This window comes from Coregonus lavaretus, assembly GCF_964263955.1.
Source record: "Coregonus lavaretus genome assembly, contig: HAP1_SCAFFOLD_1266, whole genome shotgun sequence".
Classification (NCBI taxonomy): Eukaryota; Metazoa; Chordata; class Actinopteri; order Salmoniformes; family Salmonidae; genus Coregonus; species Coregonus lavaretus.
In genome coordinates, this window is record NW_028157222.1 from 74,286 (window position 1) to 88,989 (window position 14,704).

Genomic DNA, 14,704 nt, shown 5'->3' on the forward strand with positions numbered 1-14,704 from the left:
TTTTTACTTAAGTGAAGTGGTGAAATATAGTCAAAGTTAAATATATTAAAATATCTGTTCTGATTACTTTGATAGACTACTACACTGGTCAAAAATATAAACGCAACATGTAAAGTTCTGGTCCCATGTTTCATGAGCTGAAATAAAAGATCCCAGAAATGTTCCATACACACAAAAAGCGTATTTATCTCAAATTTTGTGCACAAATTTGTTTACATCCCTGTTAGTGAGCATTTTATCCTTTGTCAAGATCATTCATCCACCTGACAGGAGCCATGTGTGGTGACAGACGTGCTGGTGAAGCTACGTCACAGAAGACAGGTCTCCAAGTTCATCTACGACAAATCAGCAAAATACTTACCTGAGCTCAGGATGGGTGAAACGGTGCGAATGAAGCCACTACCAGGGGACCGGACGGGCCTCTGGAGACTCAGATCCTGTGTACAGAAAGTGGCACCACGCTCCTACTTGGTCGAAGTGAATGGATCACTGTACCGTCGTAACAGGGTTGACCTTCGGATTGCTGAGCCAGCATCTACTCAGAACTCTGATGGTCATAGGGGTCGCATGACAAAAGACGGAACCCCAGCAAGTCACATGGGGCCTGAGGCACTGGGCGAAGAGCCTGGGGATCACAGGTCGGCCACTCCCTCGCCCATCAATACTCCCCTTAGACAGTCAGGTGACACGCCTGTGCGGGAGCCCGCAGTCCACGCAGACAAGCCCCCTGTCTTTTCACGCTGCGGGCATCTGTCCCAGCCACCAAAAATACTTAATCTGTAGGTTTCCCATTAGGGATTGTTGACAGACAGAGATAAAGGTGAAGAGAGTATCAAAATGTGTTAAGTGGTTAACTGAATTTAAAAAAAAAAAATAATACTAAACTGTTCATGTTGGAAATTACTACTAGGTTTGTTTTGTTAGTGAATTGACAGCTCCTGTCCTATTTTATAAAAGGGAAGACGTTATGGGTGGAAGATGGCTCAATGATTCCATTTGTTGGTAAATGTTAATTACTGCAACTCCAGTGTTTTACCGGCGTACTTGAGATACCCGGATGTATTGCAATATACTGAACAAGACTGGTTACTCGCATCAATGCCTCTGTCTCGTCTTTTAACATTCAAACAGTTACCTCTGCTGCAGAGGATAAGTTCATTAGAGTTACCAGCCTCAGAAATTGCAGCCCTAATAAATGCTTCACAGAGTTCAAGTAACAGACACATCTCAACATCAACTGTTCAGAGGAGACTGTGTGAATCAGGCCTTCATGGTCCAATTGCTGCAAAGAAACCACTACTAAAGGACACCAATAAGAAGAAGAGACTTGCTTGGGCCAAGAAACACGAGCAATGGACATTAGACCGGTGGAAATGTTTCCTTAGGTCTGGAGTCCAAATTGGAGGTTTTTGTTCCAACCGCCGTGTCTTTGTGAGACGCGGTGTGGGTGAACAGATTATCTCTGCATGTGTATTTTCCACAGTAAAGCATGGAGGAGGAGGTGTTATGGTGTGGGGGTGCTTTGCTGGTGACACTGTGATTTATTTAGAATTCAAGGCACACTTAACCAGCATGGATACCATAGCATTCTGCAGCGATACGCCATCCCATCTGGTTTGGGCTTAGTGGGACTATCATTTGTTTTTCAACAGGACAATGACCCAACACACCTCCAGGCTGTGTAAGGGCTATTTTACCAAGAAGGAGAGTGATGGAGTGCTACATCAGATGACCTGGCCTCCACAATCCCCAACCTCAACCAAATTGAGATGGTTTGGGATGAGTCGTACCGCAGAGTGAAGGAAAAGCAGCCAACAACTCCTCTGCATATGTGGGAACTCCTTCAAGGCTGTTGGGAAAGTATTCCAGGTGAAGCTGGTTGAGAGAATGCCAAGAGTGTGCAAAGTTGTCATCTAGGCAAAGGGTGGCTATTTGAAGAATCTCAATTATAAAATATATTTTGATTTGTATAACACTTTTTTGGTTACTACATGATTCCATATGTGTTATTTCATAGTTTTGATGTCTTCACTATTATTCTGGGCTCCCGAGTGGTGCAGCGGTCTAAGGCACTGCATCTCAGTGCTTGAGGCATCACTACAGACCCCCTGGTTTGATTCCAGGCTGTATCACTGGTAACCATGGTTACGAGGAGGGGATACTATACTATAATGTTGTTGGGTCAGACCTAACAACATTACATTATAGTATCCCCTCCTCGTGGAGAAAAGCACCTGAGCTAATTATAACACACAAAGTAAGCAAAACAATTAAATGCATAATTCTAACGTTGCCTATAATAATGAATAGCTTACTAATGACATAGACCTATACAAACGTACAAACTATGGCATAAATAACGATAAGTGGTTAAGAGACAAACCGTCATTTGGATTAAGACATGAGCGAGCTGAGACGGATGTAGCGAGCTGAGACGGATGTAGCGAGCTGAGACGGATGTAGCGAGATGAGACGGATGTAGCGAGCTGAGACGGATGTAGCGAGCTGAGACGGATGTAGCGAGCTGAGACGGATGTAGCGAGCTGAGACGGATGTAGCGAGCTGAGACGGATGTAGCGAGCTGAGACGGATGTAGCGAGCTGAGACGGATGTAGCGAGCTGAGACGGATGTAGCGAGCTGAGACGGATGTAGCGAGCTGAGACGGATGTAGCGAGCTGAGACGGACGTAGCCTATACGCCGCCTATTTGTTCAGCACTTTTGAAATGGACAGCGACATAATTCAGAACGTGGGCCGTTCTTACAGTATTCTGCCAGTACACCAAGTCTTAACCATAGGATAAATAATGTTGACACATGAGCAGACAATGAAAGATCTTATAATATTTGATGATGACATTTCTCTAAAACAGGCTATAGGCTACATGTGCACCACCAAGTCAGAACAGTTGTACAAACAGGCCCTGCAGTGCTGTCTCACAATTGCCACACAATTGAATGCATGCTATAATTCTGGCAAGCATGTACCTATTCTCCTCCGTCTGTTGGTTGTGAAGGTCGATGGCTCATCTATATGTGGTGTCTAGCTGAGCCAAAATGTTTGATTTCCCCAGTAATCCCAGTTTAACAGCATTGTCTATATGTGATGCACAATTCACATGTTTTGAGACCCTTTCAGACATGTTTTAAATCCTTAAACCCAGACTTGGACCACACACCCTCTCCACCGTATAGCAGGCAGGGGAAGCAAAATAGTGATTGTTTTGAGACGCTTGCTGTTAGCCACTGCTTCCTTCCAAACCACTCTTTGTTGAATTTGCGATTTCCGACTTTTTGTGTAATGTTTATGTCCATGGCCGATGAGCACCGAGACGTTTTATCTCTAATTTCTCTTCATATGACAAGGATTGAAAAGGATTTACCAGTAGATTGTCAACGTGATTCATGATGATGACTGCTTGTCTAGCTTGCTAGCTAAGAAGTATGATGTTGACATGATCAGTCCAATCAAAGCTACGGTGGATAACACGTGATTTGATGTAATTTTATCTGTGGCCAATGACCTTGAGCCTTCTTGGATGGGCACTGCTAATGTAAATCTATGGCAGCACCCAAAGGGGCTTGAACTTTCTAGCTCTCCCTGTAGATTTTGCGGTGACATAGTGTCCCCATGAGTGACAGAACACTGAGCCAATCACGGAGCAACTAGAGAACATTACCAACCCCTACGCTCTGTATTTTCCCCTGACTGCCCCACCACCACAGAATAAAAAACAAAAAAACATTATTGAACCTTTATTTAACTAGGCAAGTCAGTTAAGAACAAATTCTTATTTACAATGACGGCCAACCAAAATGCTGCGGAGACGGGGGATTAAAAATAAAACTATAGGACAAAACACACATCACGACGAGACACCACAAAACTACATAAAGAGAGACCTAAGACAACAACACATGGCAGCAACACATGACAACACAGCATGGTAGCAACACATGACAACAACACGGTAGCAACACAACATGGCAGCAGCACAACATGGTAGCAGCACAAAACATGGTACAAACATTATTGGGCACAGACAACAGCACATAGGGCAAGAAGGTAGAGACAACAATAAATCACGCGAAGCAGCCACAAGTGTCAGTAAGAGTGTCCATGATTGTGTCTTTGAATGAAGAGATGGAGATAAAACTGTCCAGTTTGAGTGTTGTTTGCAACTCGTTCCAGTCGCTAGCTGCAGCACTGAGCTGGGCTGAAACCCCTGCATTTTGGAGCTGCCTTACTCAAGAAAGCAAAAAAGAGACCATGTTTGTATGCAGCTTTATTAACTCAATATGATTAATTTTTTTACATTGTTTGCAAACTGATATGTGACACATATTAATGCCAAAATAACATGCAATATATATATATATATATATATATATATATATATATTATTTTCTTTTAGTTTTTTTAGCTAAACAGGTGGGGCTCAAAACCACTGGTCGGTTCAAACTTTGATTGGGAACAGATGACGTCATATAAAAACAAAAACTGTTGCGCTCCCTCACCTAAAAATCAGCACTACACCACTGACTATGTTTAAATTGTGACTGCTGAGCCAATCACGTTCAAAAGTCTGAAATAAGTTGTATAGTATTTCAAGTGGGACTGCTGTCGCAAGTCCATAAAAAAATAAGCCTACCTTCTTACCATAATATACCAGGTATTTCCAAGTCAATATAACTAAACCTACTATCAGTTGATCATGAAACATTAGATTTGTTCAACTGTGTGGCTATGTTATTGTTGGACATGTACCGAAAGCGCAACAATAGGACTCGAACGATTATCACCTTAGCAACAGTAAGTAGTCAGACACAGCATTCCAAATCATTCATTATTTTCCAATTCTAAACCATTTGCAATATGCAAAAATTATTCAGCGCGTTTCTATGAGCAATCCAATGGCATATTTTATGCTAGCTAAACGAAGAGGATTCCACTTCAGGTACCGAGACCCAAATGTGCGATGATTTACCGCGACAGCGACTCGAAGAGTGTACCGAGACCCAAAAGTGCAATTTACCGTGACCGTCGAAGAAAGTCACGTTCAGTCTTGGTGCCGATCTAGGTCAGCAGGATGGATCAGCCAATGAATTATGCTCCTTAGCAGGATGGCATATGACAGTAAATTACTAACATTGGGCCCGTATCCACAAAGCGTGTCAGAGTAAGAATCAGTTTTGCCTTTTAGATCGTAATAAGATGATATAGATATATAGATAGATATATGTCCTAGATCAGCACTCCTACTCTGAGACAGTTTGTGGATACAGGTCCTGGTCCCAGATCTGTTTGTGCTCTTGTCCACTCCATTGCTCAGTGTCAAGCCATACATGACAATGAGTGACAAGGACTTGGCATGATAGCGCACACAGACTGGCACTCAGGTTAACATGGCGCTCCATGCTGTCACATAATCAGTCAATGGAAACGAAAGGAGGGTCACCCTCTAGGTTTTATTACTCTGTGCTCCCAATGCATATAGAAATATTGTTGGACTCCTTTGCGGAGTGAAGATATCAGAGAAAGAAAATGTACTTTATTTAGGATGACCCCTATACTTCAGAGCCAGTGTGTGTTGAACAGAACGTCTTCATGTGTGTGTCCACAGGCAGCTGATCTTGATCATCGAGTTGTACAGCCACTATGACGTGTATAACTACCTCAGACAAATAGCACTGACCCTCTGCTCAGACAAAGTGTCGGAGGTCCGGTGGATCTCTTACAAGCTGGTAGGCATGCCGTTTGTACTTGAAAAAATGTGTTGTTGAATGATGTAACAAAGTTTTTTTTTTATTTTTATTATAAATTTTTAACATTTTCACGTACTCAGATTGTCCTGAATGATATGACGTTTGTGCGCACGTCTGTATTGTGACAAACTTCTGTGGAAGTGTACAGTCATCTCATCTTCATGCAGTGACCTGCTTTTCTGAAGAATGGGAAGCACCCAAATATTGTGTCGCAAATGGCACCCTGTTCCTTATATAGTGTTCTAACTTGTTCACAACTGGCTTACCTGGTTAAATAATGGTGCTGAGCAATTAGTGCTTTTTGAGGTCGGTTCCATTCTTTAAAAACATAATCAAAGTTTTTGATTTTGGTTTCGATAATTGCACTTTTTTAAAAATGTATTATGAAATAATTCAACATTCAATTGCCAAAACATTGTAAATATTCCATTGTCTGTTTCAGGTCCACATTGGGTTGACATCAATAGGAAATTACTATGAAATAATAACATATTTCATTATTGTATATTACTTAGTTTTTATTTGATGACTTCATTATTTTTCATTCCTTAAAGTCATCATCTCATCTCTGCTCAGGCAGTAGCAGCCAGCCAGCCAGCCAGACAACCATCTAGCGTTATCTCTATGCTCCGTCATACTGTACTGTCTTTGAGTCATCCTATTTAGCTAGGCTAGTGGCTAGCTGGTAGCTGCCTAAGTATGCTGCAGGCTGTCTGACAATATCATTTGACTAGCTCTTCAAAGTAGATGCAGCATACTTTCAAGACTGCTTATTACCAACTACTACAACTACCAATCGGGTAGAGCTACTTCACCAACTCTCTCTATCCTTCTCTCAATGGATTATGGTCATTGTATTTTATTACCACGTTTATGACGCGGCGCTAGGTTGAATATTTGCTTAATGAAAACTACAACTCCCTTCAGCCCAGCATCCCACATACACTATATATACAAAAGTATGTGGACACCCCTTCAAATTCGGCTATTTCTGACGGGTGTATAAAATCGAGCACACAGCAATGCAATCTCCATAGACAAACATTGGCAGTAGAATGGCCTTACTGAAGAGCTCAGTGACTGTCAAAGTGGCACCATCATAGGATGCCACCTTTCCAACAAGTCAGTTTGTCCCGGTCAACTGTAAGTGCTGTTATTGTGAAGTGGAAATGTCTAGGAGCAACAACGGCTCAGCCGCGAAGTGGTATGCCACACAAGCTCATAGAACGGGACCGCCGAGTGCTGAAGCGCGTAGCGCGTAAAAATCGTCTGTCCTCGGTTGCAACACTCACTACTGAGTTCCAAACTGCCTCTGGAAGCAAAGAACGCACAAGAACTGTTCATCGGGAGCTTCATGAAATGGGTTTCCATGGCCGAGTAGCCGCACACAAGCCTAAGATCACCATGCGCAATGCCAAGAGTCGGCTGAAATGGTGTAAAGGTCGCCGCCATTGGACTCTGGAACAGTGGAAACGCCTTCTCTGGAGTGATGAATCACACTTCACCATCTGGCAGTCCGACGGACAAATCTGGGTTTAGCGGATGCCAGGAGAACGCTACCTGCCCGAATGCATAGTGCCAACTGTAAAGTTTGGTGGCTTAGATAAAATGTTCTGGGGCTGTTTTTCATGGTTCGGGCTAGGCCCCTTAGTTCCAGTGAAGGGAAATCTTAACGCTACAGCATACAATGACATTCCAGACGATTCTGTGCTTCCAACTTTGTGACAACAGTTTGGTGTTAGGCCCTTTCCTGTTTCAGCATGACAATGAATGAAAGCAAGTCCCAGTAGCAATATTCCAACATCTAGTGGAAAGCCTTCCCAGAAGAGTGGAGGCTGTTATAGCAGCAAACGGGGGACCAACTCCATATTAATGTCCATGATTTTAGAATGAGATGTTCGACGAGCAGGTGTCCACATACTTTTGGTAATGAATTGTATTTACATACACAGCCGTGATAGGATGGTCTAGAGCCCACCCCCTTACCCAGATGAACAGTCATTGGTTTATTATAATCACATTGTGACGTCATGTTCCATCCCACCTGAACAGGCTGAAATTCAAGGCATTTTCTTCAAACGGCTCATACACAATTTCAAAGTGTTATTTCGACCTCATATTGTGGAAATATCATCAAATATCATCTTGTCTGTCCCAGGTGGTGGAGATCTTACAGAAGATGTATGCGTGCGGAGCCCACGAGCTGGGCCTGAACTTCATCAACGAGCTCATCGTCCGCTTCTGCCACTGTCCAAAATGGGTGGGCCGCCAGGCCTTTGCCTTCATTTGCCAGGTCAGGAAACACATAGTATTATGAAAATAAATCCTTATAAACATTAATCCCAATAGTTGCTAACTTCAGAAAATGTTTTAGTGTGAAATTGCATCAGCCATACTTGCCATAGCACTATTCTGAAAGAAGGCGGGTGTGAGAATTGTATGTCTGACTGCTTGGTCATGTTCATTAGGCACCAAACGGAAGGGAAACCAATAAGAAATGTAAACTTTAGTTTTCCGTTGGAATAAAAAAAAAAATGTTGCATTCCCTAATGAACACGACCCTGCTCTCCATCTGTCATCCGTCTGTCTTTCTATCTAAATCAGTTTTTCTATTAACTCTCTTCACTGTGTTCCCCAGGCCATCGTGGAGGAGGACTGTATGCCCATGGACCAGTTTGCCCAGCACCTCCTCCCAAGTCTCCTCAGCCTGTCGTTGGACCCTGTGGCCAACGTCCGCGTGCTGGTGGCCAAAGCACTGCGGCAGAGTGTCATGGAGAAAGGTAAAGACTGGGCCCTCTATCTACCCAAGAATATGAACAAAAATAACATATTTAATGCCATACACAAAAATGTATGCACGCATGACTGTAAGTCGCTTTGGATAAAAGCGTCTGCTAAATGGCATATTATTATTATTATTATTATTATTATTATTATTATTATAATGCATGTAGATGCTTTATGCTATTGATAAAGTCAAGAATGGAATAGAACTTAATTAGCCTTCGAGAGGGAACATGTCTCGCACATTTAAACGCCCACACCAGTAAATCCACTTTTTCCAGCTGAAAGATGATGGCCAGAGCTTACCCATGATGTTGTACAACAATTTATGTCAATAGGTCATCATCATTTTAGTCAAAGTGATATATTTGGCCTTGAAGTGGGACATTCGTGGAAATCCGTATTTTCCAATGAGATAACGTACGAATTATTTTTCAAACTACATTTATTTTCAGGGCTGGATTTTATTTGAATGTTACCACCCACCAGCATGGCATTGTTTATTAATCAGAAACAGCTGCCAAGTTCTTCCTCTTCGCAAATGAGCTGAGCCAAACAGCCTTGCGTCCTGAGCCATGAAAGCAAATGAAAATAGTGTTGTGAGGGAGGACCCTCCAGAATAAGCAGGTCTGTGGCTTATTGACAACTATCTCCTATTAGTGAGACGAGGCAACCTCCAAAGTGTTCCAAACAGAGGACTTCATTGAATGGTCTAAAACAGAACAGAAACAGAAATAGAGATATGATACAATACACATTAAATGAATAAATAGCAGGAGAAGAGCATAACTACTGTGCATGGATGAATTATATTGAATAGAGCAATATCAATAGATAAGTAAAACACTGTACATGATTATAAAACATAAAGGCTGAATGGTCTCAGAGGTACATTTACATGTATCTTATTATCAGCTGTTGTCAAACACTGAACACTGAAAATACATTATCTTCCTCATTACAGTAATTTATCAGACGCTCTTATCCAGAACGACATACAGTTAGTGAGTGCATACATTTTCATACTTTTTTTCGTACTGGTCCCCCGTGGGAATCGAACCCACAACCCTGGCGTTGCAAGCGCCATTTTCTACCAACTGAGCTATACGGGACTATATACAGGTATACAACAAGAGCACTACACAACATTAGCAACAAGAGGGAGGACTGTATCAAACTGTATATGCTGAATGGTATCACACAGTAATACAATGAGAACAATAGATGGTATGAAATAATAATAAATAGGAGTTTGTAAATAGTCACTAATTATTGCCGACCATAATATTGGTTATAGCATAGTAATAGCAGGAGGGAGGAACTAAATGTAGCATAGCTGCTCTAGTACACATTCAATAGTACCAACTGTAGGAACAAGTAACAGCTTACATTTTCCAACGCACCCCAGAAGACATAACTCCAGCCACGCTGTCACAAGGATAACACCCGGAGGAAAACAAGACGTCTCGAGCTGAGGCCTATATTTAAAATGATCATAATCCATTGGATAATTTGTCCTTTTTTTCCTTTTTTTTTCTTCTATTGTATAAATGCGTGATATGATTGCATTTAGCAAATTCAGATCCAGCCATAGCCTAGCCAGCTGGCTAATCTTTTGAATACGGTGTATAACAACAGATAACATTAGCTAGGTAGATAAGGTTAGCATGCAATCTAGCTAGGTAGATAAGGTTAGCTAGAAAAGCTTAGCATGCTTGCTAGCTAGCTAGCTAGCTAGCTAGCTAGATAAGCTTAGCATTCTAGCAAGCTAGACTGACAGCTGTCAGTGCCCTATTTGTTGTTTCTCCACGTGGAAATCCCCACAACGTACCTTCCCACCCCAGATTCGTGAATATGTATAAGTAGACTCCCATCATTCTTCAGAGGTGGAACCGTAACAAGCATTTCCGCTCTATTACTAGAATGATCGAAATAGGGGTGGCAACTTCCTCTGAAGGGGTCTTTTGAAATGCATCAGCAATGTAAAAACTGATGTAGTACACATTCAAGCTATTGCTAGACCAACTTCTTTGTGGAAAGAGTGTTGAATTGGCCACTGATGAAACAGTGAATGACAGCAGTTAGAGCGAACTGTAGCCTTTCCCATTTCCAACTGATTTTCTCTCTCATGGCATGGTGTTGTTTTTGCTCCTCCCAAATGTGTTATGCGGTATGTTCCAATATCCAAACGAGCATACCACTTAGAATATTGTATTCCCTCTCTCTTCTGTGGACTATTTTCTCCCTTCATTTTGTTGTTAATGTTTTCCCTCTATTCTTCATTGTTCTCCATATTTCCCCAGTTTCCTACATTCTTATATTTAATTATGTTAAGTACTGCCCACCGGTCCACCCATTAGGGCCTCATTGACTTGAATTGGGACACCCATTCTAGTAATTATATTTCTATGGTTGTGACCCATGTAAAATGCACTTTAAATACAGTGGGGGAAAAAAGTATTTAGTCAGCCACCAATTGTGCAAGTTCTCCCACTTAAAAAGATGAGAGAGGCCTGTAATTTTCATCATAGGTACACGTCAACTATGACAGACAAAAATTCCAGAATATCACATTGTAGGATTTTTAATGAATTTATTTGCAAATTATGGTGGAAAATAAGTATTTGGTCAATAACAAAAGTTTCTCAATACTTTGTTATATACCCTTTGTTGGCAATGACACAGGTCAAATGTTTTCTGTAAGTCTTCACAAGGTTTTCACACACTGTTGCTGGTATTTTGGCCCATTCCTCCATGCAGATATCCTCTAGAGCAGTGATGTTTTGGGGCTGTCGCTGGGCAACACAGACTTTCAACTCCCTCCAAAGATTTTCTATGGGGTTGAGATCTGGAGACTGGCTAGGCCACTCCAGGACCTTGAAATGCTTCTTACGAAGCCACTCCTTCGTTGCCCGGGCGGTGTGTTTGGGATCATTGTCATGCTGAAAGACCCAGCCACGTTTCATCTTCAATGCCCTTGCTAATGGAAGGAGGTTTTCACTCAAAATCTCACGATACATGGCCCCATTCATTCTTTCCTTTACATGGATCAGTCGTCCTGGTCCCTTTGCAGAAAAACAGCCCCAAAGCATGATGTTTCCACCCCCATGCTTCACAGTAGGTATGCTGTTCTTTGGATGCAACTCAGCATTCTTTGTCCTCCAAACACGACGAGTTGAGTTTTTACCAAAAAGTTATATTTTGGTTTCATCTGACCATATGACATTCTCCCAATCCTCTTCTGGATCATCCAAATGCACTCTAGCAAACTTCAGACGGGCCTGGACATGTACTGGCTTAAGTAGGGGGACACGTCTGGCACTGCAGGATTTGAGTCCCTGGCGGCGTAGTGTGTTACTGATGATAGGCTTTGTTACTTTGGTCCCAGCTCTCTGCAGGTCATTCACTAGGTCCCCCCGTGTGGTTCTGGGATTTTTGCTCACCGTTCTTGTGATCATTTTGATCCCACGGGGTGAGATCTTGCGTGGAGCCCCAGATCGAGGGAGATTATCAGTGGTCTTGTATGTCTTCCATTTCCTAATAATTGCTCCCACAGTTGATTTCTTCAAACCAAGCTGCTTACCTATTGCAGATTCAGTCTTCCCAGCCTGGTGCAGGTCTACAATTTTGTTTCTGGTGTCCTTTGACAGCTCTTTGGTCTTGGCCATAGTGGAGTTTGGAGTGTGACTGTTTGAGGTTGTGGACAGGTGTCTTTTATACTGATAACAAGTTCAAACAGGTGCCATTAATACAGGTAACGAGTGGAGGACAGAGGGGCATCTTAAAGAAGAAGTTACAGGTCTGTGAGAGCCAGAAATCCTACTTGTTTTTAGGTGACCAAATACTTATTTTCCACCATAATTTGCAAATAAATTCATTAAAAATCCTACAATGTGATTTTCTGGATTTGTTTTCTCTCAATTTGTCTGTCATAGTTGACGTGTACCTATGATGAAAATTACAGGCCTCTCTCATCTTTTTAAGTGGGAGAACATGCACAATTGGTGGCTGACTAAATACTTTTTTCCCCCACTATAAATGCTGACTTGACTTGTACTTTCAGCGTACTTCAAAGAGCCGGGCAGTGCCTACTTAGACGAGCTGGAGGAGACGGTGATGGCCCTGCAGGCGGACAAGGACCGAGACGTACGCTTCTTTGCCAGCCTGGACCCCAACATGGTGCTTATGGACACGGCTGCCTTAAACCAGAACCAGACAGACAGCCTGGACCCCAACATGGTGCTTATGGACACGGCTGCCTTAAACCAGAACCAGACAGACAGCCTGGACCCCAACATGGTGCTTATGGACATGGCTGCCTTAATCTAGACCCAGCCAGCCTGCTCCGACCCACAGCCAACAACTATCACCAGCACCAGACCACTAGCTTGTAGGAAATAAAGGCAGTGATACATAAACATACATACAATCATTCATGTTCTCTCTCAAACAAACACACACACAAACTCATACACACACATACACATACACATACATACATACATACATACATACATACATACATACATGTCAGCTTCCTGCCTCCTGTTTGTCTCCGGGCCTCTAGAGGTCATCTGTGTTCCCCTCTGCCTTAGTTCTTCCTCGTGTGTCAGCTTCCTGCCTCCTGTTTGTCTCCGGGCCTCTAGAGGTCATCTGTGTTCCCCTCTGCCTTAGTTCTTCCTCATGTGTCTTAATTAGCTTGATCCAGGTCACCTGTGCCTTGTTTCCCCTTGTGTATTTTAGCTGTGTGTTTTCCCCTTGTTTCTCACTTGGTTATTGCGTCCTGACTATGTGTCTCCTGCTTTGTCCCACCGTGTCAGTCCTAGTAAGTGTTAGAAGTTATCTTTAGTTTGTTTTTCTCCCCTCGTGGAGTTGTTTTGTTTTGCCTCCTGTTTTGGAACATTAAATCTACTTGCCTGGAGTATTGCCTTGGGTGTTTCATTTGGGTCCTACAACATCTCCTCTGTGGCTAAGGGGTAGTACCCCCAGCTCTACACATCTGAGACCGGAGTTCTAGCCCGGCTTGTGACAGAATAACCAAGTCAATCATGGACCCAGAAACACTCAGTTCCCAGGACCTGTTGGCGGTGATCACTCGACATGAGGCTTCTTTCCAGCGCCATGAAGCCGTTCTCAGCCGACAAGAGGAGCTGATGGCTAGTCATTCTCAACTCTTGGCCGAAATGATGAGTGCCCTTCGCCAGCTCTTTGAACGCCTCCCTGGTCCTCTCCCTTCCCCCAGGTCACCCCCCAGTGACGACAGGCCTTCTCGGTTGGCGGAGCCCCGACTACCACCTCCCAAGCCCTTTTCTGGGGATCCAAGCTCTTGCCAGGGTTTCCTCACCCAATGCTCCCTCACCTTCGAGCTCCAACCCTCAAGTTTTCCCACAGACCGTTCCAAGATTGCCTACATCATTACCCTTCTTTCAGAAAAGGCGCTCGCCTGGGCTTCTGCGGTGTGGCAGTCCCAGGAGGCCTGTTGTGACTCCCACGCTGCATTTGTAGAAGAGTTCAAGCGGGTGTTCGATCATCCTGTCAGTGGGCGGGAGGCTTCCAAGCGCCTACTGTCTCTCCGTCAGGGCCCCCGAAGCACGGCAGATTTTGCCATTGATTTCCGGACCATAGCAGCAAGGAGCGGATGGAATGATGAAGCGCTGAGGGTCTGCTTTCAGGGAGGGTTATCTGAGCCCCTTCAAGATGAGTTAGCCACCCGAGAACCAGCTGGAGATCTCGAGTCCCTCATAGCCTTGGCCATCCGCCTGGACAATCGTCTAAGAGAGCGGAGAACGGCTCGCCGTCAGGTGTCTCAGTCCCAAGTTCCTCTGAGCAGCTCTGTTTCTCCTGTTTGGACTCCGTCATTCAGAGCTGCCCCGGCTCCTGAACTGCCCCAGGATTCCCCGGAGAGCATGCAGTTAGGCCGTTCCAGGCTTTCTCCCAACGAAAGGGAACGTCGCATGAGGGAGCGTCGGTGCCTCTACTGCGGGGTTGCCGGCCACTTCCGCTCCACTTGCCCCGAGCTTTCGGGAAACGCCTGTCCCCGCCCAGCTACAGGAGGGTTGTGATGGGGAAAATTAGAGCTCCTCCTACTAACGCGGTCCTAGCTATTCCAGCCACTCTGTCCTGGGAGGGCCACCAGCATCGGGTCCAGGCTATGA

The 14,704-nt window shown here is 43.7% G+C and overlaps 1 protein-coding gene across 1 annotated transcript; it reads left to right on the plus strand.

Annotated features, from left to right (window-relative positions):
* Positions 1-567: 567 nt before the first annotated feature.
* LOC311125670 (serine/threonine-protein phosphatase 4 regulatory subunit 1-like) lies at positions 568-13,044 on the plus strand (the record flags this gene model as incomplete). Its single annotated transcript, XM_084199700.1, has 5 exons — positions 568-779; positions 5,624-5,744; positions 7,924-8,058; positions 8,404-8,545; positions 12,613-13,044. 5 exons carry the CDS (start codon positions 568-570, stop codon positions 12,876-12,878), a joined length of 876 nt encoding a protein of 291 aa, XP_084055826.1. The 3' UTR covers positions 12,879-13,044.
* Between the last annotated feature and the right edge of the window lie 1,660 nt (positions 13,045-14,704).